At 42.1% G+C, this 24,949-nt stretch overlaps 1 protein-coding gene and 1 non-coding gene across 4 annotated transcripts in view; one reads left to right on the top strand and one right to left on the bottom strand.

The window, feature by feature from the left end:
- The window catches only part of POLD3 (DNA polymerase delta 3, accessory subunit), a 105,587-nt gene that overhangs the window by 31,394 nt on the left and 49,244 nt on the right, over positions 1 to 24,949 (bottom strand). The window contains exon 12 of one of the 3 annotated variants that reach the window (XM_008707348.2): positions 19,872 to 20,316. The exons of the other annotated variants lie outside the window; for them this stretch is intronic. Coding sequence (XP_008705570.1) covers positions 20,228 to 20,316 — 89 coding nt within the window. The 3' untranslated portion in view covers positions 19,872 to 20,227. Of the gene's footprint in view, positions 1 to 19,871; positions 20,317 to 24,949 lie in introns of those variants that run through there. 3 annotated transcript variants of the gene reach the window in all.
- LOC121103000 lies at positions 818 to 925 on the top strand. The gene has a single exon (XR_005835147.1). It is a non-coding gene; the product is annotated as a U6 spliceosomal RNA (small nuclear RNA).

Below are 24,949 nucleotides of genomic sequence, written 5' to 3'. Positions count from 1 at the left end.
GGTCTCCCGGCTTCGGGTTTCCTAGCTCACACCACCCAGATGTGCTTCTCGTTTGCATTCTGCATCCTTGTCTGGTTCTCTAGGCAGTAGACCCTGGGCAAGGCTGCGTCTCTGAATTTGCCAGGGCTTCCACGACTAAGCACGACAGACTGAACAGTTCAAACAACAGAAACGTGTTTTCTCACAATTGGGGCTAGAAGTCCAAGATCAAAGGGTTGGCAGGGTTGATTTCTTTCGAAGCATCTCCTTGGCTTGTACGTGGCCACCTTCTGGCTATGGCTTCACACGCTCGTGCTCTCTCTGTGTCTGTGCCTTAATCTCCTCGTATAAGAACCCAGTCATATTGGATTAGGCCCACCCCATGATTTCATTTAACTCAATCACCTCTTTAAAGACCCGATCTCCAAATACAATCACATACTGAGGTACTGAGGGGTAGGACTTCAACATACGAATTTTGAGAGGGACACCACTTAGCCCCTAACACTGGGCTTTGGAATTGCTAGTGGAACTTTTCTAAATACAGATGTCTGGGCCCGTGTCCAGAGCTTCTGAGTGTAAACTCCATGAAGGAGGGCCAGGGGCTTTGCCCCGTGCTGTATGCCGACTGCCTAGAACTGTGGCTGGCACGCGGTAAATGCGCAAAGTTATCTGTGGAATGAAAGGATGATTTAATAAGCTGGGGACGGGGCCCACGTGTTCGTCACGTACAAAGTTCCATAGTTGATTCTGATCCATCTGGGGGCGAAAGCCCGTGAGAGATAATTGGGTTTCATCTTTCCTGCTGCTGAATGGGAAGCCGAAGGTTCAGTCAGGAGTGATCACTTTGGCAGCACATATACTAAGATCGGAACGATACAGAGAACATTAGCGTGGCCCCTGCCCGAGGAGGACATGCTAACGTTCAGTAAGGAAAAGAAATACCAGGCCCGGCACTCCACAAAGAATGTGGGCTCGTTGGGTCTGTCCCAGCCCTTCTCCAGGACGCCACATGAGGGAAAGGGGAAGATTGGACCTGATACTGCCTTTTGAACCTCTTTATCTAGCTATTCGTCTGTATTCTTTATAATATCCTTTATAATCAACTGGCCAACAGAAATGTTCCTTTGAGTTCTGTGACCTGCTCTACCAAATTACTTGAACACAAGGAAGAGGTTGTGGGAACCTCCAGTTTAGAACCAATCGGTCAGGAGCACAGGTGGAGGCAGTCTTGTGGGACGGAGCCCTTAACCCATGGGATCTGATGCTCTGTCCAGATAGGCAGCGTCAGAATTGACTTCGTGGCTTGGTGGCGTTGGAAATACACATTGGACCTGCCTTCCGCACCCTTCGCATATGGCCCCTGCCAACCCCCAGCCTCACCCACACTCACCCCTGCCCAGCCTATGGTTTAAGCCACATGAAATCCAGCACCGTTCTCTGACGCTGCCATGCCGCTTAGCTTCTCATCTTAATGTGGGCTTCCCAGAATGCCTTTCCCCACCTTTTTGTCTAGGAAATGTCTCCTTGAGCTGCACTGGAGCTCGAGCCCTTCTCTGACTGTCCAGGCTGGGGGTAGAGGGGGCATTTCCTAGGCTTCTAGAGTCCTCCATGCTGCCCTCATATCCTATGCTGATCTCCCTGGTGGCGAATGCCCTTTCTGGTGCCACCTCCACAGACTGGGAGCACCTGAGTGCAGGGCTGAGTTGGTAAGTAGTATCTGTGTCCTGATGCCTAGCACAAGGCAGGGCTCTGAGTTCAAGTTCTCGGCAAGGATTCAGGGCTTGAAGCGTGAATGCTGAGGAGAACACATGCTCTAGAGGTAGCCAAAGAAGGGGTACAAGAAGCTCCAAAACAGGGTCTCAGTGCCCATACATAACTATTAGTAGCTGAACTGGACCCCCCCCCCCTTGCCCCAGCCCCACTGCCCAGGGAGCATCTCTGAGCAGTGAGTGAGCTCTTTGAGCTGGCCAGTGCAGAGCAGAGGCAGGGAAGCAGACTCAGCCTCAGGTGGGGACCTTGGGCCTATAGGGCTGGCCAGGAAGTTCAGAGAGGTGAGAGGGCAGTGGCCCCAAGAAGAAGAGACTGGAAAAAACCAGTAATGGGAAAAGAAGGAGAGGAGGGGGGAGGCGGACAGCTGGGAGGCCAGAGACTTGATTTCTGTTCTCAGCACTGTTGTTCAGCCTCAGAGAATCTCTCCTGATCTGACCTTTCAGCAAGTTCCTGCCTCTCTGGGCCTCAGGTCCTTCAACTGAAAACAGGGGCAGGCAGGCTGGACTAGATGGTCATTAATGTCCTCTCTAGCCCTGGCCAAGAAGATCTGAGAAAAGTGTGGCTGCCTTAAAGGTACTATCTGAGAGGACTGTCTCTAGGCTGGCACATGAACTTCGGGGGCTCACCTCTAGCCAGGCACGGGGGAACGTGTCTCTGGGCCTGAAAAGAACTGGAAGCAGCCTCCCCATGCCTCCTGCGCTGGACTTGGCCTGCAGTTCTGGCAGGCCCAATGCGGCCCTGAGCTCTAATGAGGCTGGCCACCTGGGGAGCCATAGAAACTCAGCCTGGCCTATTTAGTGGTGAAGCCATGGTCCCTTCTCTGCCTAACCCTGAGGTGCTGCTCCTGAATGTGGCCTGGGGGCTGGCAGCACCCTTCATGGGCCACCTGGGACTCTAAGGAGTACATCTGGTTGGGCGGGGACTGAAGGAAGCTCCAAGCCACAGGGGCCCAGGGCCCAGGTCTCGGGCCATGTGGACAACCTTTGTTGGCCCCACACCCCCTGGGTCCTGCCCCGCCAGGACAGGGCCTGCTGTCCTGGGCCCTTGCCTGCAACCATTCCCTGAGCCGTGATTTCTGATTCAATTGGTGAAGACAGGCCTCCTGGGATGAGCCAGTTGGCCCCTCTCTGTTATTTGCTTCTCAAAGTTGGAAAAACTACGTTGTGCACCTGGCAGTACTTGCTGCTGCTGGTTTTTCTTTCCTTTTTTCTTTTTTTAAGAAACAGAAAGTAACCCCTGTACTTACTGCAACCAAATCCATTTTATTGGCCTTCTGCATCTCCCACTGCAATAGTAATAACCCCTTACATTTGATGAGTCTTTTACGGTTTACAAAGCACTTTCTTATGCATTCTCTCTTTTGGTCCATGCAACAGTTTTGGGAAAGAGGGCCGGGATTATTGTCCCTGATTACAGGTGAAGGAAGAGCCTCAGGAAGATAAGCTGCCGAAGGTCACACAGCAGCATGGAGCTAAAGCAAAGAACCTGGGTCCTCTGACTCAAGTCCTCGGTTCTTTCCCCAGCACCACACACCCTTCATGCCACCTGAATGCCCAGGGTCTCAGACACCCTCTTCCAGAAACAAGGGCAGAAGGCTCAGCTGGCCCCACCCTGCTCTTATTTCTGAATTTCTTCCCTTGTGAACTTAACCATCACCCCCCTCCTTCAACCCATCGCCTCTAAGCCAATGACTCTCACATCTGTGCTCTCCCCTGGGACCTGAGAGCTTCAGATCCTACCCTGCCTCTCCAGGTCTCTTTTATGTTCCCACCTGCCCCTCACTCACCCAGCTTAAAACCTCAGCTTTACTGTAGCTTCATGTCTCTTTCACCTTCTAAATCCAGTTGGCACGGGTATTTTACTTAATTAGTAATTCATTTATGCATCCAGGAAGTACTAATATATGCTATACCTTTACAGTCTATTCTGCAACCCATTGTTATGTTTAGTCTTGTGTGTCTGGCTTCTATCCCTTAGTATAATATTTTTAGGTTTCATCCATGTTGTAGCATGTATCAGTACTTTGTCCTTTTTTATGGCTGAATAATAGTTCATTGTACAGATATACCACTTTTTTTTCCCTAAGATTTTATTTATTTATTTGACAGACAGAGAGAGAGAGAGCCAGCGAGAGAGGGAACACAGACAGGGGGAGTGGGAGAGGAAGAAGCAGACTCTTAGCGGAGAAGCCTGATGCGGGGCTCGATCCCAGGACTCTGGGATCACGCCTTGAGCCGAAGGCAGACGCTTAACGACTGAGCCACCAGGCACCCTGATGTATCACTTTTATTTAACTGTTCATCACTCGAGGGATACTTGAGTTGTTTCTACTTTTTGGCTATTATGAATAATGCTGCTATGAACATTTGTGTACATGTTTTTATGTGGATGAATGCTTTATTTCCTTGGGGTATATACCTAGGAGTAGAATTTCTGAGTCGTATGGTAACTATAAACTGCCAAACAGCCTTCCCAATGGCTGCGCCATTTTACATTCCCACCAGCAAGCCATGAGGGTCCAAATTTACCCATGTCCTCACTGATACTTGCTATTGTCTATCTTCTTTATTATAGGCATTCCACTGGGCATAAAGTAGTTTCTCATTGTAATTTTCATTTGCATTTCTCTAATGACTAATGATGCTGAACATTTTTCATTTGTTTCTTGGACATTTGTACGTTTTCTCTGGAGAAATGTCTATTCAGATCCTTTGCCTGTTTTTCAGTGGGATTATTGTCTTTTTACTGTTGAGCTGTAATACTTCTTTATGTATTCTGGATACAATTCCCTTATCAGAGAAATGATTTGCAAATACTTTCTCCCATTTGGTGGGAGGCCTTTTCATTTCCTAAGGGTGTCCTTTAAAGTCCAATTTACCTACCTTTTCTTTTGTCACTTATGCTTTTGGTGTTTAAGAAGGCCTGGTCTAACCCACCGTCACAAAGATTTACTCCTATCTTCCTTAAAGAGTTTTATAGCTTTAGTCATTACATTTAGGTCTATGGTCCATTTTGAGTTAAACGTTCTTATTAAAAAAATTTTTTGATTGTGGTAAAACATCCATAACATAAAATGTACCATCCTAACCATTTAAAGTGTACAGTTCAGTAGTGTTAAGTACATTCATGTTGTGCAACCAATCTCCAGACCTTTTCACCTTGTGAAACGGAAACTCTACTCACTAAAGAATTCCCCTTTCCCCCTACCTCTAGCCCCTGTTGAGTTAATTTTTATGTATGATGTAAGAAAGAGGCCTATCTTTACTCTTTTGCATGTGGGTATCTAATTGTTCCAGCACCATTTTTTGAAAAGAGTATTCTTTTCCCAGGAATTGTCTTGGCACCCTTGCCAAACATCATTTGACCATAACTGTAAGGGTTTATTTCTGAACTATCAATTCTGTTCCACTGATCTATATGTCTATCCTTATGCCAGTATCAGACTGTCCTAATTACTGTATCTTTGAGTAAATTTTTTTAAAAGATTTATTTATTTGGGGGAGGGAGCACATGCACGTGGGGGTGGGGGCGGGGCAGAGGTAGAAGGGGAGAGAGAATCTCAAGCAGACTCGCTGATGAGCTCGGAGCTTGACACAGGGCTGGATCCCATAACCCTGAAATCATGACCTGAGGTGAAATCAAGAGTTGGACACTCAACCGAGTCACTCAGGCGCCCCTCTTTGTAGTAAATTTTTAAATCAAGAAATATAAATCCTCTCATTTTGTTCTTCCTTTCAAGATTGTTTGACAATTTTTGGTCTCTTGCATTTCTATATGAATTTCAAGATTAGCTTGTCAATTTCAGCCCCCCCCCCCAAAAGCCAACTTGGATTTTTTAAATATAAATTTTCTTTTAAGATTTTTTATTTATTTATTTGAGAGAGAGAGAGAGAGAGAAGGGGGGAGCACAAGCAGGGGGACCAACAGAGGGAGAGGGAGAAGCAGGCTTCCCACCAAGCAGGGAGTCCCACAAGGGCTCGATCCCAGGACCCTGGGATCATGACCTGAGCTGACGCCACCCAGGTGCCCCACCAGCTTGGATTTTGACAGACTTTGCATTAAATCTGTAGATCAATGTAGGGAGTATTGCATCTTAACAAAAATTTTTGATTCATGAACATGGAACATCTATTTATTTAGGTCTTCTTTCTTTCAATAATATTTTGTGAGTTTCAGAATATAAGTTTTGCACATCTTTTGTTCAATTTATTCCTGTTCTTTGTGATACTATTCCAAATGAAATTTCTAATTTCATTTTTTAAAAAGATTTTATTTATTTGAGAGAGATAGAGCATAAGCAGGGTGGAGGGGCAGAGGGAGAAGCAGACTCCCTGCTGAGCAGGGAGCTCAACGTGAGGCTTGATCCCAGGACCCTGGAATCATGACCTGATCTGAAGGCAGACAGTTAACCGACTGAGCCACCCAGGCGCCCCTAATTTCATTTTTAGGTTGTTCATTGCTCATCTGTAGAACATAATTGGTTGTTGTATATCGATCTTTATCCTGAAATCTTGCTGAACGTGTTTATTAAGTCTAATAGTTTTTGGGGCGCCTGGGTGGCACAGCGGTTGAGCGTCTGCCTTCGGCTCAGGGCGTGATCCCGGCGTTATGGGATCGAGCCCCACATCAGGCTCCTCCGCTATGAGCCTGTTTCTTCCTCTCCCACTCCCCCTGCTTGTGTTCCCTCTCTTGCTGGCTGTCTCTCTCTCTGTCAAATAAATAAATAAAATATTAAAAAAAAAAGTCTAATAGTTTTTTAGTGGATTCCTTAGGATTTTCTACATAGGAGATCATGTCATATGAATATAGAGCTCGTTTTACTTCTTCCTTTACTTGGGCCTCTTTTATTGCTTTTTCTTGCCTAATTGCCTTAGTTAGAACTTCCAGTACAATGTTAAATAGAAGTGGTAAGAGTACGACATTCTTGTCTTATTCTTGACTGTATAGGAAAAGCTTTCAGTATTTCACCATTAAGTGTGATGTTAGCTGTGCTTTTCATAGGTACCTTTTATCAAGTTGAGGAAATTCCCTTCTATTCTTTAAGTTTTTTAAGTCAAGAAAACAGTGCTGGACTTTTGTCAAATGCTTTTTCTGACTCTACTGAGATGACCATGTGGTATATGTCTCTTATTGATAAGGGATGTTATATTAATTGATTTTCAGATGTTAAAACAATCTTACATTCCTAGGCTAAATCTCACTTGGTCGGAGTGAATAATCCTTTTTTATATGTTGCTGGATTCAGTTTGGCAATATTTTGTTGAGGGTTTCTGCATCTGTATTCACGAGAGATATTTGTAGTTTGTGATGTCTTTGGTTTCTAGTATCAGAGTAACAATGACTTCATAGAATGAGTTGAGAAGTGTTTTCTCCTCCTTTTTGAAAGAGTTTGTGAAGAATTGGTATTAAATCTTCTTTAAAGGCTTGGTAGAGTTCATTCCTTTTTATTGCTGAATTGTATTCTATTATATATATTCTATTATATTTGTTTATCCATTACCCGTTGATAGATATTTGGGTTGTTTCCAGTTTTGAAATAAAGGTGCTATGGACATTAGTGTATAAATCTTTCTATGGACATATGTTTTCATTTTCTTGGGTAAATATTTACAAGTGGAATTGCTGGGTCATTTGGTAGGTGCATGTTAACTTTATGAGAAAGTTCCAGACTAATTTTCAAAGTGGTTGCGTCACTACACTTTACATTCCCACCAGCAATGTATTTTTGCTTACTCCACTATCCTTACCACATTAGACGTGACCTTTTTGATTTTAGCCATTCTAGTGGGTATGTGGTGATATCTCAATATTTTAATTTACATTTTGCTCATGAATAATGATATTAAACACATGTTCATATCTTTTGCCCATTTTTTAAAATTGCATTTTAATTGGGTCTTCTTACTATTGAGCTGTAGGTGTTATTTACATATTCTAGGCAGAAGTCCTTTGTCAAACATACAGGCATAGATAAAGATATTTACTTTCCTACTCATTTTCTTAACAGTGTCTTTTGCGAAGCCTTGAAGCTTTAAACTTTAAGTTTTGGTAAGTTCCATTTTATTGATTTTTCTTTTATGGTTATTGCCTTCTGGGTTCTATCTAAAAAATCTTTGCCTTTCCAAAGACCATGAAAATAATCTTCTAGAGAAAATTTTCAGAGCCAATTTTTTTAGCACTGTGTGCTGAATACACTTTTCTTTCCACATTGAATTGCTTTTACTTTTTGGATGAAATCAATTAAACACTATTTCTAGATTTACCATTCTGTCCCATTGATCTATCTTTCCTTTCTTTATGCCAGTACCACAAGGTCTTAATTACTGTAGCATTTTTGTAAGCCTAGAAATCAGGTAATGTAAATTCTTCAGCTCTGTTTTATTTCAAGACTGCTTATTCTAGATCTTTTATATTTCCATATAAAATTTTTAAAAGATTTTATTTTTTTATTTGACAGAGAGAGAGAGCACAAACAGATGGAGTGGAAGAGGGAGAAGTAGACTCCCCACTGAGCAGGGAGCCCGCCATGGGGCTTGATACCAGTACCCTGGGATCACGACCTGAGCCAAAGGCAGTTGCTTAACCAACTGAGCCACCCAGGCTCCCTATTTCCATATAAATTTTAGAACCAACTTGTCAGTTTCAAAAAAAAGTATGACTAGAAATTTGGTATTGCTTTGAATCTATTGACCAATTTGAGGAAAACTGGCAAGTTAACAATATTGTGTTCTCCCAACCCATGAGCATGGTATATTTTCCCATTAATTTTGAGTTTCTTTAATTTCTCTCTTCAGTATTTTGTAGTTTTTAGTGTAAAGGTCCTACACATATTTTGTTATATTTATCCCTAAATACTTTATGTTTTCAATGCTATTATAAATGGTATTTTTTTTAATTTTCTAATTGTTTATGGCTAGTATACATAAATGCAATGGATTCTTATATGTTGACCTGATATTCTATCACTTTACTAAATTCACATATTGCCTCAAGTCGGTTCCTTTTGGGGGGTAGATTTCTTAAATTTTTCTATTTATTTGATCATGCTCTTCAAAAATAAAAGTTTACTTCTTTTTTATTTTAATGTCTTTTAGTTACTTTTCTTGTCTTACTACATTGGCTAGACCCACCAAGAATATAATATTGAGTGAACTGATGATAGCAGATATCAATGCCTTGCCCCTAAACTTAGTGGGAAAGTGTTTAATATTTATAAATTATCATAAAGTATCATTTAGCCATATTATTTTTATAGATCCAGCTTTACAGATTGAGGATGTTTTGTTCTATTCCTAGTTTGGGGGAAGTTTTGTTTTGTTTTGTTTTTTTTATCAAGAATAGGCGTTAAGCGGTGCCCGGTGACTCAGGTCGAAGAGTCTTGATCTTGGGGTTGTGAGTTTGAGCCCCACATTGGGTGTAGGAATTAATTAAACTTTTTAAGAAAAGAATAGGTATTAAATTTTATAAAAATACAATGGTTATCTTCCATGTGCACTTAAAAAGTACAAGCATTCTGCAGTTATTGAGTGTTCTGTTCTGCAAATGTCAGTCAAGTTAAATTGGTTAAGGTCTTGCAAGTCTTGTATATTATTGCTTTGAGTGCTTTTTCCCCCCAAATATGGGTCATAGTTTCCCATTTCTTTGCATATCTCATTTTTTGGTTTTGTTAGATAATATGTTCCAGCAATTCTGAAATCTGATATTTCCTCCCTACAGGCTATCATCACTTTTGGTTGCTTACTAACTTGCCTGGACTAGATCTGTGGAACCTGCAGTGTGCAGTCACTGGTCTTTCTTATACATCTTTTTTTTCTTTAATTCCTGTCTTTATGTTTACATCTTGCTTCCTTGCCTCTGTATCTGCATTGCTAAGTAGTCAGCCAATGACTGGTCAGAGGATGTGCACAAATACATTGAGCCCGTAAGACTTACACCTTCTTCAATGGCTCTGTGATAAATCTAATGTGTGTGTTAGAGTACATTCAAAACTCAGGCAGTTTACAAGTCTGCGACAGCTTTTACTTTCTGTTGGGCACTACTGCATTCCTTTGTCTGCGTGGCCTCAAGTTCTACCAGGAATATGTGGATAGCCAGAGCACTCTGCTCTCCTGCTCAGTATTGTCAGAATTATGTGGGAACTTATCAAGACCCACTATGACTATATCATGCCTTGTATAACCTACTGAATGTCTGTTCTCTTTCTTGCCCCAACCAGGACCTCAATCTCAAGCTAGCTGAGTTGTTGGCCTTCCTTTTTTTTGTTTTGTTCTGTCACTGAGATTGCTACTGTTTCTTTCAATGCCCCAGGCATGGGATTTTTCAAATCAAGGGAGCACCTCCCAAAGCAAAGATGCAGTTTTCCATGACTTGCTTTTCTATGCAGAACAATTACGGTGGTAGCTGAGCTAGGGTGGCAGTGTAGGGAAAAAGGGTTTGGAGCAGCCACAGGCTAAGACATCACAGACTGCCACTGTTCTTACCAAAGGTTCAGTAGTTTTCCATAAATAAATGCTTCTCAATGTGTTGTAAGCCTTTGAGCACTTTTGTTTTTGACAATTTTGTACAGTTTTAATGTTTTGGGTTTTTGAGTTCTGGTATTTTTTAAAAGAGGATTTCTTGAGCTCCTAACTCTGTCGTTCCAGAAGTCCTGCCCCCACCATTCTATATCCATCTAAATTGTGGATTCATCTACTTCTTTTTTCAGTTGTTAGTTTTTAATTTATGTATGAATAAAGCTGCCCTGAACATCCAGGAACAGGTTTTTGTGTAGACATAAGATTTTTGTGTGTACATAAGTTTTCACCTCATTTGGGTAAATATCAAAGAGCACAATTGCTGGATCATATGGTAAGACCGCTTAGCTTTGTAAGAAACTGCCTATTTCCCAAAGTGACTATACCATTGTGCACTCGCATCAGCAGTGAATGGAAGTTCCTAATGCTCCACAACCTCCTCAGCATTTGGTGGTGTCAGTGTTTTGGATTTTGGCCTTTCTTACAGGTGTGTAGTGGTATCTCATTGTTATTTTAATCTGTAATTCCCTAATGACAAATGATGCAGAATACCTTTTCATATGTGTATTTGTCATGTGTATTATCTTCTTTGGTAGATGTCTGTTTAAGTGTTTTGCCCATTTTTAAAAATTGGGTTGTTTGTTTTCTTGGTGAGTTTTATGAGTTCTTCATATATTTTGAATTACAGTCTTACATCAGATTTATCTGTTGCAAATATCTTCTGAGTCTGTGACTTGTTTTCTCCATTCTCCTAAGAGTATCTTTCACAGAGCAAAAGCTTTCAATTTTAATGAAGTCTATCTTATTAATGCTTTCTTTCATTGATTGTATTTTTGATGTTCTGATGTTAAAAAGTAATCACCATACCCAAGGTCATCTAGGTTTTCTCCTATGTTATCTTCTAGGAGTTTTATAGTTTTATGTTTTATATTTAGGTCTACGATCCATCTTAATTTTTGTGAAGGGTAAAAGGTCTGTGTCTAGATTCTTTTCTCCTACGTGAATGTCCAGTTGTTCCATCACCATTTGTTGAAAAGACTCTCTGCTCCATTGTATTGCACATGCTCTTTTGTCGATAATCAATTGACTATATTTATATGGGTCTACTTTGGGGCTCTCTATGCTGTTCCATTGATCTGTCTATTCTTTCACTAACATCCACTACCTTGATTACTATAGCTTTATAGTAAGTCTTCAAGCCAGGTAGTGACTTTGAACTTCGTTCTCCTCCTTCAATATTGTGTTAACTATTCTGGAGATCTTCTCCCTCTCCATATAAACTTTAGAATTGGTTTGTCCATGTTCACAAAATAACTTGCTGGGATTGTGATTGTGATTGCAGATCAAGCAGTGAATCTTTTAGAAAGATGTATTAGAGAGAGCGAGAGAGCACGTGTGAGTGTGGGGATGCACAGAGGGAGAGAAAGACAAGCAGATTCCCTACTGAGTGGGGATCCCAATGTGGGGCTCCATCCCAGGACCCTGAGATCATGACCTGAGCTGAAATCAAGAGTCAGAGGCTTAACTGACTGAGCCACCCAGGTGCCCCAAGCAGTGAATTTTTAAAAAATTATTATATTTTTCAGTTCTATAATTTCTATTTGATTCTTTTTTGATAATTTTTTGTTCCCTGTTGAGATTCCTTATTTTCCCTCATTATGTTTATACTTTTCTCTAATGCCTTGAACATGTTTGTAACTAATTTAAGCTCATTGTCTGTTAATTCCAAACACTGATGTCACTTATGGATCTGTTTCTACTAAATTATTTTTCTGATTATGAGTCACATTTTTCTGCTTCTTTGCATGTCTATTAATACTTTATTTTGTGCTGGACACTATGGATGCTACATGGTTGGGTGTGGATTTTGCTGTCTTCCTTAATGGGGTGTTGAGTTTTGCTCTGGCAGGCAGATAATTTAGTTGTGGATGAACTTGATCCCTTTGAGGCCAGTTTTAAAGCTTGTTAGGGTATACCTAGAGTAGCCTTTCCTCTAGGGCTAGATTAGCCTTACCCTTAAGGCTTGGAATTTCTGAGAGCTCTGCTGGATGCCTGGAGTACTCAATGAGATCTCCATATTCTGGCTAGTTGTAACTCAAATATACCTCAGTTCTCTGCATGCAGTGGTAGTTGTTAGCTCACAATTCTCCGGTAGTTGTTCTCTGCTTGAATTTTATGGAGTATCTACCTATCCACGTGTAAGGGACACCTACGCATATTTCTGGAGCCCCTTTTCTATACCAGCTTCATTCTCTCTGAAACCCTGACCTGCAAATTTCAGCTGCCTCACTAATCCTGAACTCTGATTCGTTTCCTCATCCTAGCAAATCCCTGCATCAGGATCTAGAAAATGCCTCCAAACTGGGTGATAATGAGGCACATCACATTTGTTTTATTTCTATTAGGGATCCTATTCCTACTGTCTGTTGTCCAACATCTGAAAACAATTATTTCATATGTGGTATCCAATTTTACAGGTGTTTGTGGCAGAAGAGCTAATATAGTATCAGTTACACTGCATGACCTTCTATCATTTTTTAACTGTGTGATCTTGGGCAAGTCACTTAACCTCTTAGCCTCAGTTTTTTCATGTCAAATCGGGCTAATAATAGCTACTTCAGAATGTTACTAAGATGCAAAGAAATAATACGTATGAATTCCTGACAGTGCCTGCACTTTTGCAAAAGCTCCACAAATGATTGCTGTATATTACTGTGGTTAGGGTGTAATGTGTTAAAATCTGCATTGGGCAGATAAGACTGAAAAGGCTAGCAGGGAAGCAACACAGACAGGTGAAGACTCATACCTGAAGCCACAAGGTCTCACCGTCACACACAGCAGAAAATTCAGCAGCAGTGGCATAGCCTGTAGGCTTTGGATTGTCCTAACCAGCTACCGACATGCCTGGCTCAAGGATGGTGTTCTTGGAGCCAAGGACCAGGTGAAGGCATTGTCCACAACAAATGAAAGTGAGAGCATCAAGTAGTAGGGAGGCAGTGGGATCTAGTGCAAAGAATACACAGGCTTTGGAGTCAGGCCTTGATTTCAATCCCAGATACGCTATCTGACTTTAGGTAGGCCACATAATCTCATCTATAGAATAGGGGATAATATATACCTTGCAGGGTTGTCTGAAAATGAGAGGTATTATATGCAAAGTCTCTAGCATATAGCTGACATGTAATAACTAACTACTATTAGCTCTAGTATCTGACTATATCACTTCCTTGCATAATAACTTTCCTTGGTTTCTTCTTTCTCTTAAAAAAAAAAAAATCCAAATTCCCTAATAGGCCTTAGAAGACCCTCCTTGGCTTGACTTCTTTCACTTCCTCAGCCTTGAATCTTGATACTCTATGCTCCCTTGACGTTACTTCAGCCACACCAAACTACTTTCTTTATCCAGGCCTTTACATTGCCTTTTTCTCTGTATGAAACATTATTCCCATCCTCTCCTTGGCTTACCAATTTATTCATTCATTCCTTTGTTCATTCATTCATCAAATGTTTATGGGGGACCCATCATATAGCAGGCACTGGGATACAGCAATGAATAAGGTATATACAGCCCTGTCCTCATCAAATTTACCCTGTAGGCTTACTATATCCACCAAGGCTAGACATGGGGGTCCCCTGCTATATACTTTCATGGTACCCCATACTACTCCTCTCCTACCCCTTCTCTTAGTATTTTGTGCTTGCTTATAACTGATAGTTAACCATCACTAGATTGGAAGCTCTGTGGGGACATGAACCATGTTATCCTAATCTTCATTTCCACTGCCTTGCACATTAAATATTTGAATTATCAAAAAATTACTGTTAACTTGGCTTGGCTCTGAAACAGTCCCCGAGCACCTACTCTGTGCAAGGCACTATAGGGAGACAAAGATACGGGCCCATCACACCAGCCCAAGTGTGGTTAACAACCACCGAGATCTCGGACTCAGGTCTTTGTCCCCACCTGCTGAGCTCACAAAGCCCGTGATGACCCTCTCTTGATTCTGCTGGTAGTCATAACTCACCGTTGCTCATCCCACTAACTCCGCTTCTGCTGGGAAAGTTTCTTCTTTCTTGGTGCTTTTAAGAGCTCTTTCAGCTTTAGAGACCCTACTTATGTCTCCGGGAAGCTTAGCAGGTTCTGAACGGCAGCAACTGCACACACCAGAGTGCCTCCTGTCAGTGAATGACCGGACTCCACAGGAGGTACTTGCTGGCTTCCTCCAAGGCCTCTGGGAGTTTCCTGCTTCCCTTGGGTACCATCTCTATAGTTTCATCCTCTTCCCCCAACTAATATTATGAAAGCCTAGTTGTATTTCCTGTCTCTAAATGAACAAAACAACTGGAAACTCAGCTTTATTTAGCTTTGCTTAAGAAGTTAGATTGGCTTGAAGCAGTGAGAGTCATTATTTGAAGCAGTGAGAAAGTCATTCTCACGTACTGATGAGGAGCATAAAAACTGGTACAACTTTGGGAGGGCAATCAGGCAGTATGTGTCAAGAGTTCCTGAAGAATTTATATCCTCTGACACAGTAATCCTATTCCTAGGAATCCTTCCTAAGGGTAATTTAAAAATGCATCAAAGATTTGGTTGTAGTTACCCAAAATGCAAGCAAGAGAAATTGCTCAGGAGAAATTTGTCTCTATCGGACTTGCTTAAAAGTTGCTTATGAGACATTCGATTTTCAGATGACAGCTATTATTATAAGATATTTAGGTCTAAAATTTGGCCATTTGGAGGATTTGAGAGAGAAGAAAGCTCTCCATTCTATAAATGTGGCAGAGTATCGAGAGAAGTGGACAAAATTTCAAAAGTTAAGCTCCACCTCTGACTTGCAAGATCACCTAACCTCCTTTCTTCATCTACAACATGGAGTAATATCTGCCCTATCTGCACTGGACAGGCATGTAAGGAGGGGATCCAACTTTCCCTTTTGTCTGAACTAGCGAGCTCTCCATAATGACAGGAATTGTCTTTATTGGCTTCCCTTTGCCTTTAGAGTGACCAAATCCTTACCACAGCCACAAAGTTCCCAACGGTCTGGCCCAGCCTACCTCTCTAGCCTCATCTTGGGCACGACCTCCCTGTTGGTCACTGTTCCAGTCACACTTCTCCCCAGGGCCTTCACATAAGCCCTTCCCTCTGCCTCAAATCCTGTACTGCTTTTCCCTGGCCAACTCCTACTGATCTGCAGAATCTGAGCTTAAATGTCACTTTCATCAGGCCATCTTCCCAGACTACCCCCCAGCATGGGTAGGTTCTCCCTCTTAATTATATTCTCTTGCAGTGCCCTCTGCAGATCCTTTGTAAGGCTTATCACAATGGTCCTTAAATACATGTTTACCCCATTACTCACTTGGCTGCCTCCCCCTTTCGAAACTCCATGAGGGCAGGCTCTGTTTCTGCCTTGTTCATGACTATATTTTCAGGCCTTGGAGAGTGCCCAGCACAGAGACCCAAAGTCATTTGTTAAATGAGCGAGTCCTTATTATCTTAGAGCACCAGGAATAGAGATCTAATGCCTTCATTTTACAGCTGACAAAACTCAGGCCCAGGGAAGATAAATGACTTTTCCAGGATCACATGGCCAGTAAGTAGACAAGGTAGTTTTAGAGTTCACCTATTCATTCAATAAATATATTTTTTTAAAGATTTATTTATTTATTTGAGAGAGAGTGGGGGGGTGCAGAGGGAGAGAGAGAAAGAAATTCAAGCTGACCCCATGCTGAGCACGGAGCCAGAGCAGGGCTTGATCCCACGGCCCAAATCACGACCTAAGCCAAAGCCAGGAGTTGAACACTCAACCAACCGCGCCGCCGTGGCGCCCCTCAATAAATATTTTCTAAGAACCTACTATGTTCTAGGCACTGTCCTAGGTGCTGGAGTTAGAATGATGGCCAACACAGCCTCTGGCTTCCCGAAATTTATATCGTGGTAGAGGAGATGGCCAATAAGCAGATAAACAAATAGCGCTTACCACTATCTCAGACATTATAAATCTACAAAGAAAGTGGTGCTCTGAAGACAAAATCACATAACCAGTGAGGACTCAAACCCATGTTTTCTGCTTCAAAGTGCAGGGCTCTTTCCACTACACCACGCTGCTTGCCCTGAGTAAACAAACAAAACCATAATTTATGAGGCTCCCTCAGCTGCCTGTGTGTGTGCTTGGTGGGGTGAAACCCTCATGCTGTCCATGAAAAGGGGCCAACATCATCAGAAGCAGCAGCTGACTGGCTTGCCTGCTAAAGCAGGTGTCACAGCGTTAGCCAGCCTGGCCTCTACTGCCTTGAAACTTCACATCTGGCACCCAAAGAGCGGGAGTGTGGTTAAATAAGACAGCTATTGACCAAGTGGCTTGAGGAGGGTTGGAGTTGGCTGGTCTCTGGGAATGATGCAAACCACAAGGGGACAGTACTCAGGAGGTGAACAGAGAAAACAGATGGGCTTAAACTACAGGCGTGACCATTGCCTGAGCACCCCATACATCATTGGGGGAGGCAGGGGGAGGCCTCTTCCCTGCTGGAGCTGTTTATTTTTTCATTTATAAAGGCGCCCCCTGATGTCTGTACTTGAGGAAATAGAATGCACACTCAGACTGCTGGCTTTCCTCTAAATTGTCTCAAGTAAGAAAAGTGGTTGAAACGAGGAGTACAGGATACACAGCATGACACGGAGCCCACCTGAAAGGAAGGGAGATCAAAGGGGAGCTTGGGCAGGTGAGCAGTATCACGAGGGAGCCCATCCGAACACTGGATCCACTAGCACCTCCTCCTTGCTTTGTCATTAGTTTTGACGGTTCAAATGTGTTGACTATAACGTAAAGTGGACACTCTAATAGAGGATAGTTGAAAATAAATGATGACAACTCACTTTTCTCACATAGGTTAAAGCCCAAAGCACTGCTTTGAAAAAAATAATCGTTGTCATTTATCTACTGGCCAACCACTATCAACTGGGCACTTTATTACAATCTCTAATCCTCACAACAGTCTTGAGGTTGCTATTACCCTCGTCTTTCAGATGAGCAAGGTGAGGCTCAGAGAAGTTAACTGACTTTGTATATGTTACACAGGTGGTAACAGGCACTGAGTTCCAGTCTGTTCAACTTTATTTTTATGTATGTATATATGCTCCAGGCCCAGCATGGAGCCCAATGAGGGGCTTGAACTCACAACCTTGAGATCAAGACCTGAGCTGAGATCAAGAGTCCGATGCTTAACAGACTGAGCCACTGAGGAGCCCCTCGTCTGTCCAATTTTAAAGTCCAAGTACTTTCTACAAAACCAATAAGTGACAACCACTTGCCTGACAGCAAAAAGCAACTGTCTCTGGCTACTCCGCTGTTTCTATAAGCTGGGAAGCCATGGAACTCATATCGTGAGCTATGCACAATTCTAAATAAGGGTAAGGGGGCTTCATGTAGCTTCATTCAGGATAGCTGTCCTCTTACTTTAGGGGTGAGGTTTAGGGTTGGCAGCAAAAAACTTACTGCTAGAAGTAAAAGCATATCACTGACCAGTCCCAAGTATAATGGCTGTTCAGTGAGTGACTGATACTCACCCTAGCTGTGATATGCAATACTGCTTACTGTGCTCCACATCACTGGAAAAGAACTCAGGTCAAGAATGGACAGTGATAGGCCACCAGTCTGACCCTCAAATCCCAGCTCTACCACGCGCTAGCTGGGCGGCCTCTGCCACTCAATTTCCTAATTCACAAAATTGGGCTGATATCTACACCTCACAAAATTATTAGCATTAAGTAACATAAAGTATCTGGAAGCACTTGGCATGGAATAGATGGATAATAAATATGACTTGGGATGAATTGAGTTGACCATTCTGGGACCATGGGTCATTTTAGCCCAAAGAATTCCAGGGAGATGCAGTAAGTTCCAGGTCTAAATCAGAGTTTGTGTTTGTGCGTCAGAGAATGGCCTACATGCATCCTTAGTGGAACTGTGGAACCAATCCCATCTCCATGGTTTAACTAGGACCAGGGCTCAGGAAAGAGCCAGAGGATTTCCAAGCATGAGACGACCCAGCAAAAGGCTAATCATTTCAGATTTGAAGCTATTCCCAATTCTCTCCTGTCCTGAGTTTCCAAGGAAATCAAGAAGCCATTTGCCTAAAACTGAACTAAATCCAAATCCATATTATTTTCTTCTGCTTGCTTTATTTCAAGATGTAGACGCAACTTGGCTTTGGCTTATGACCTTTCATACAGGTAATTCTCTCTTCAGACTACAAAAGGTGATTTTTCCAATGTACAATTCGGGCAAGTTAAAATTCTTCAGTGGCTCCCTATTGTGTACAGAGTGTCCCTAAACTATTTAGCAAAGACCTCTGTGATCTGGCCTCTGCTCACTTACTTGACCTCATAGCCCACTATAACACCTCTTCTCACACCACTTACAATCTCTAAACACTCCATGCTTTCTCTTATGCGTGTGTGCCTCTCATGCTACATGTCCTGTTCCTTCTGCCTGGGATGCCCTTCACTTTCCCATCTGGCAAACTCCTATTCTCAAAAACTTCAGTTTAAGTACTTTGTCCTCTGAATCCTTAATCCCTAAGGCAGTCACAGACAGCCCACCCCGGGGCCCACACCAAGTTGTGGGGACATACCCCCTTTACACAGAGGAGGAAGGACATGGTACAGTAGAAGGAATATAGGCTGCAAGTCAAAACGCCTAGCGTTCAAATTCTGGCTCTCCAGGCTAACCAGAGGAGAATGAGCCTCAGTCTCTAGCCTAATGTACAGTCCACGGGCATGGTTTTCCTTATATATAGAAGCAAGGACGTCATAGCCAAGAGTCAGTGACTTGAACCATTGGTAAGATCATCCCTATCTGGGATCAATAATTTTAAAGGTGCAATTCATTTTACTCCTTGTGTTCACTCCCACACCCACCTGACAGGGAGTCAGCTTCCTATACAGGTTTGCTAATCACAATCACTCAAGTATTTCAGTTCCTCCAATTTTTCATTATAAATTTATTATTAAAGACACATCTTGGGGCACCTGGCTGGCTCAGTTGGTGGAGTGTTCAGCTCTTGATCTGAGGGTTGTAAGTTTGAACCCCACGTTGAGTGTAGAGATCACTTAAAAAAAAAATCTTTAAAAGAAGAAAAAAGAGGGGCGCCTGCATAGCTCAGTTGGTTAAGCGTCTGACTCAACTTCGTCTCAGGCCATGATCTCAGGGTTGTGGGATAGAGCCCCACACTGGGCCCCGTGCTCAGGACAGCCTGCTGGAGATTCTCTCTCCCTCTCTCTCTGTCCCTTCCCAGGTTCATCTGCACACTCTCTTTCTCTAAATGAATACATAAAATCTTTAAAAAAGAAAAGAAGAAAAAAGACACAACTCATCTTTGCCACTTATTGGGCAAATCACGTAACTCTGAGACTCCCTAACCTCATTTGTTTTGTTTTGTTTTTTTAAAGATTTTATTTATTTATTTGACAGAGAGAGACAGCCAGCGAGAGAGGGAACACAAGCAGGGGGAGTGGGAGAGGAAGCAGCAGGCTCATAGCGGAGGAGCCCGATGTGGGGCTCGATCCCAGGACTCCGGGATCACACCCTGAGGCGAAGGCAGACGCTTAACGACTGAGCCACCCAGGTGCCCCTCTAACTTCATTTGTAAATGAAAGTGTTGTGAGGATTAGAGAAAAGGGATTTAGATATCTTGCATGAACGCTGGCCCTTGGTAAGCACTCTTTAGTATTATGATGGTATTACAGCACATTATAATTACTCGTCTACATCTCTCCCCCCACTAGACAGTAAATTCCTCAAGGGCAAAAAATTCATCTTTGTATCCCCAGCATCTAGCACAATAGTGCTGGGCACATAGTAAAATTTTAACAAAAGTCTGTGAAATGCACAAACATGCACATGTTTGCCTTTCCAATGACGGTCTGTCCCGGGAAGGCAGAGAACTTGTCAAGTGCTTCTCTTCTATCTTTCACAGCAGCCATCATGGTTGTTGGGCAAATCAGTAAGCATTTTCAAAGCACACTTATGAGTGGACCAATACATTCTTCTTACTAGAGGTGGAAAAAGTCACAATATATGAAGTCTGAAGATGTAGGTTCTAGCCCTGGTTCACTCCCTGAGAGATGCCGGGCATACTAGCTAAGCAAACTAGGCTTGCTTTCTGCAAAATGGGGAAGAGAAAAACTTTGCAGGTTATTACAAGGATACGATAAGATAAAGCACCCATATGTAGGTAGAATATAACTACGAGACTAATGGAAACACACTCATATCAGGCTTTATGGTTTGCAGGAAAGCGGTTCTGCTTCCTGTACATCCCACTCCAGGATAGAATAAAACATAATACCATGATTATGCTATGTTTATACATTCCTCACACATCTTTTAGAAAAACCTGTTGTTGTTGTTTTTGTTCTATTTATTTAAGTAATCGCTACACCCAATGTGGGGCTTGAACTCACAACTCTGAGATCGAGAGTCCCATGCTCTTCCAACTGACCAGCCAGGTACCCCAAACTTGGTTTTGATATTCAAAATGGAAAACATTGCCTTGTCCTACCCCAGTGCAATCAGTGAGCAACAAATGTTCAAGGGCTACTCTCTACCTGTGAACTTGCAGCATGGCTTAAAGAGGATTAAAAAAATGCCAAATTTCCTCTTGATTTTCTTACAAGGTTAAGTCAAAGGCAAGGCCACGAACTGGACAATTTTTTTTCAAAGAAAAACAGTGTTCTTAATTTAAACCAAAACCAACTAAATGCATTGCTTAGACAAGTATGCTCTATTTAGAAGAGGTTCCTGGCGATCTTAAATTAATCAGAAAACGTTATTTTATTCTAGCCTCTCTTTAAATTCTTCTTAACATTTATTAGTCTACTTATCTAACTTGGTAATTGAGTAAGCATGGTATACTGAGCATAATGGAGTCTTTGTTTACAGATTCAAGACCACTTGGCAGGGATACTGTAGAGAGGACTCGAGCAGCAGATGAGTGGTTGAGTTAGATAAACATTAAAATCGCCTTCACATCTCACAATCTGGGAACTGAACAACTCGTTGTACTTTCACTTATAAAAACGAACATCAGTCATCACTGGGCAGTATCAAAGTGTGAACTAATACAGAGCCAAGAGCGAGATAGCATATTGGTTAAGACTTCAGGCACTAAAGCCAAATTGTCAAGATTTCTATCTTGGCTCTGTGTCACCTGCTAACTCTGTGACTCTGAACAAGTTACTTAACTTTTCTGCCTCAGTTTCCTCATGTGTAAAACTGGAATAAAAGTACCTATTTTATAGGGTTGTTATGAGCATTAAGAGTTAATACTTCTTAACATACTTGAACAGTGCCTGACACATAGTAGGTGCTCAAAAGTGTGAGTTATTCTGTTTTGTGTGAGTTTAATATATGTCCAAATACTAGGAGCTGCCTGTGGAGTATTTCATTAAAGCCTTAAAACCCTTTAAAGTAGGTGGTAGCTCGCTATAAAGAGGAGTAGGGGAGCCTGGGTGGTTCAGTCAGCTGAGCGTCCAACTCTTGATTTCAGCTCAGGTCTGACCTCGGGGTCATGAGATCGAGCCCTGAGTTGGGCTCCACACTCCGTGTGGAGTCTGCTTGAGATTCTCTCTCTCCCTCTCCCCTGCCCCCACTCATGTGCTCGCTCTACATAAATAAGTTAATAAATAAAATCTTTTTAAAAATAAAGATGAGGAAACAAGTTCTTGGAGGACGAGTACCTTACCTAAAGTCAGTGCCTTAGAGTTTGAATCCAGAGCCCTCTGCCTCCCAACTTGGGCGGTTTCCGTCAAAGCACCCTGCTTCCATAGTATGCCAAAGTTGAGCATGCGTAAAACTGAGCTAAATTTATGCTAATCCAATATATATCCCATAAACTGCCTTTGGGAATAATCCTTTGCACCTGCTTCTTTCTTGTCAATGTTCTCATTTTGGGGGCACCTGAGTGGCTCAGTCAGTTAAGCGTCTGCCTTCAGCTTAGGTCATGATCCCAGGGTCCCAGGATCGATCCCCATGTTGGGCTCCCTGCTCAGCAGGGAGTCTGCCTCTCCCTCTCCTTCTGCCCTCTTCACTCTCTCTCTCAAATAAATAAAATCTTTAAAAAAAATTCTCATTCTTAAGATAGGACAGAAATAACTCCACTAAAGGTTCCTTTAATTACGGATTACTTTACCATGACTGTGTTAATGATGAGTGACATTCAAACAGCTAAATAAGACCCACTAAAATGGTGAACCTTCCTCAGCCTGTATCTTGAGTGAAATCCTCTGTTGTTCTTACAAAAGACTATGAAATGTTGTCCATTATGGTTATCCTGGTTCTTTTCTGAATTATTAAGTCCTTTGTCTACCACTCCTCCTAGTGTCATCTCCACTGCTACATAATGCTATTTAGTGTGCATGTCCTGCCATTCCAGAACGGTAACCTCTGAGCTCCTGAAATCTCTAAAGTAGCTTATCCAGGAGTAAACATAACTAGCCTTCAACAACTGCTTGACACTTTGGATTTGAATGATTTAAAGCAGCTATTAAACAACGTGGTTTTTCCATTCTTCAAGAGCAGTCCAGTAAAAGATGTGAAAGAACCTGAAGAAAGCCTGAAAGACCAAAAGAAAGAAGTCAAAGAAGGGCTAGCTATGAGGAACTTTTGAGTATTAAAAAAAAAAAAAAAAAAAAAAAAAAGAGGGGGAGAAGCCAAAGTGAAGCCTCAAGAAATAAGGAGTCTGGCAAGAGCAAATGAGAAAAAAGAGAGGGAATGGTGTGGGGGAGCCAGACAATATTTAGAGCTTGAAATGAAAGGGCAATTCTAGAATTAAGGTGGGTTTGGATCCGAAGCCTTACCAAGTTTCTCTGGCTAAAGAGCCTGGGTGGCAGTCTGTGGGTGGCCCACACTTAAGAACACACACACAAAAAAAACTGGACACAGATACAAGTGGTGAGAAGTGTCATGCAGCAGGGAGTGGCAAGAGTCAATCCTAAATGCAGTCATTTGGGTACAATGTGCCCTTCAGAGAAGGCATGGTGACAGCATGGGCTAATTTACAGAGCTGCCAGGGCAATAACTCAGAAAGCAATACTGCCTTCTCACAACAAAACGAGGCAGCCCCAGAATGTTTCATGGTGGTAAAAAGCTGCATTACAGCACACTGAGATCCCGGAACCAATGAAAGGAGACAAGTTTACCAAAACGAGTCTTGACACAGAGTACGTTTCTGGCAAATACATTATTATGCACTCATTCTACTCTTGTCCTGGAGAAACTATTTAGTTTCCTTATATGGCCCTTCTCTTCAGCTCTCTCCTGTAAAATAACTAATGTCTTCTTAGAGAAACAAAGATAGAAAAGAAATAGAACTGTTCCACTCGTCCTCCTCTCCCCTCCTCAGTTCTTTTCAGGGAGCTGAGTAGAGGCACACATCCTTGAGAGTGTCAGAGAACTACCCAGTTTTTGAAATCAGTTTAAAAAAACTGAAATGACTTCTGCTAGAGAAATCTGTATTGTTGGGGAAGACAAGGGAAATACTGCAATTGTCTACACCGGCTGCCAGAATCAAGCAGCCTCATTTTAACAATGACATTTTTCTTTAATCTCATTAAAACTTTAATTTTAATAGTACTAGAACTAAGATACAATGTGAATGCCTGGGTAGAAAGACTCACTCTATGACAGACAAAATCAAAGAAAATGCCAGCTGTCCTCTTAAATGAGAATCAACTTCTAATGTTATTCTTAAAAATTCTTCACTTGGCCCTCGCAGTCTTCAAACAAAATCCAAACTCCTTAACAAGACCCCAGCTTCATTTCTCAATACATTTCCTCCCTACTCCCAAAGTCTACCATCCATTTCCCCCTAAAGCCATGCTCCTCTGCCGAGAAATCTTTCCCATTCCTCTTTGCTTGGTAACATCCTCCTTATCCTTCAAGTATCTGCTTAGCTTTCTCTCTTTCAGCTAGAATGTCCACCCTCCTGAGCTCTCCGAGAACCCTGTGCTTATTTGTCACTGCATTCACCATAAGATGTTATAATTTCATTTTACTGGCTTGTCTCTTCCCCTAGATTCTGCGGACAAGTCTAGGACTCTACTACGGCCTCTTGTGCCCAGGTCAGAGGCCTGACACATAGTGCATACACATAAACATTTTCATGAACAGTAAATACAGCCAAGGAATCTCACTTTCTTTCAAAAGAAAAGTTTCTACTCTCTAAAATGTTTCATAAAAAAGAACAATTATCACATTTACAGCCTTTGATCACATTTACAGCCAGAATGATGACTTTGAACAAGTCTAACATCTGGCTCATATTCTTGACAACATTTCGGAAAGCTGGCAGCTGACTGCATCGTTTTTCACATCAGGACGGAAGCCACCATTTGTAGAGCACCTATGTGCTACCACTTGTATACCAAATTTATGCTACACATATACACATTTCTTCAGTCTTGACAATCCACAGTACCTCGTTTTAGCTCTATTTTGACTAAGAACCTGAGGCTTAGAAATGTGCCGAGGTCACATGGCTAACAAGTGATGAAGCCAGACTAATACAATGTGCAAGATCAGGACTACATTTTCTCCTAAACGAACTAAAAATTGATGTTGGCTGAAACGAAGACTTCCTGTGGGGTTGAAAAAATGATGAAGGCAGCAAATAACTTGTTCATCTCA

Source organism: Ursus maritimus, unplaced genomic scaffold (assembly GCF_017311325.1).
Source record: "Ursus maritimus isolate PB19 unplaced genomic scaffold, ASM1731132v1 scaffold_16, whole genome shotgun sequence".
In the NCBI taxonomy this organism is placed as follows: Eukaryota; Metazoa; Chordata; class Mammalia; order Carnivora; family Ursidae; genus Ursus; species Ursus maritimus.
This window is presented reverse-complemented; position numbering and strand designations above follow the sequence as displayed.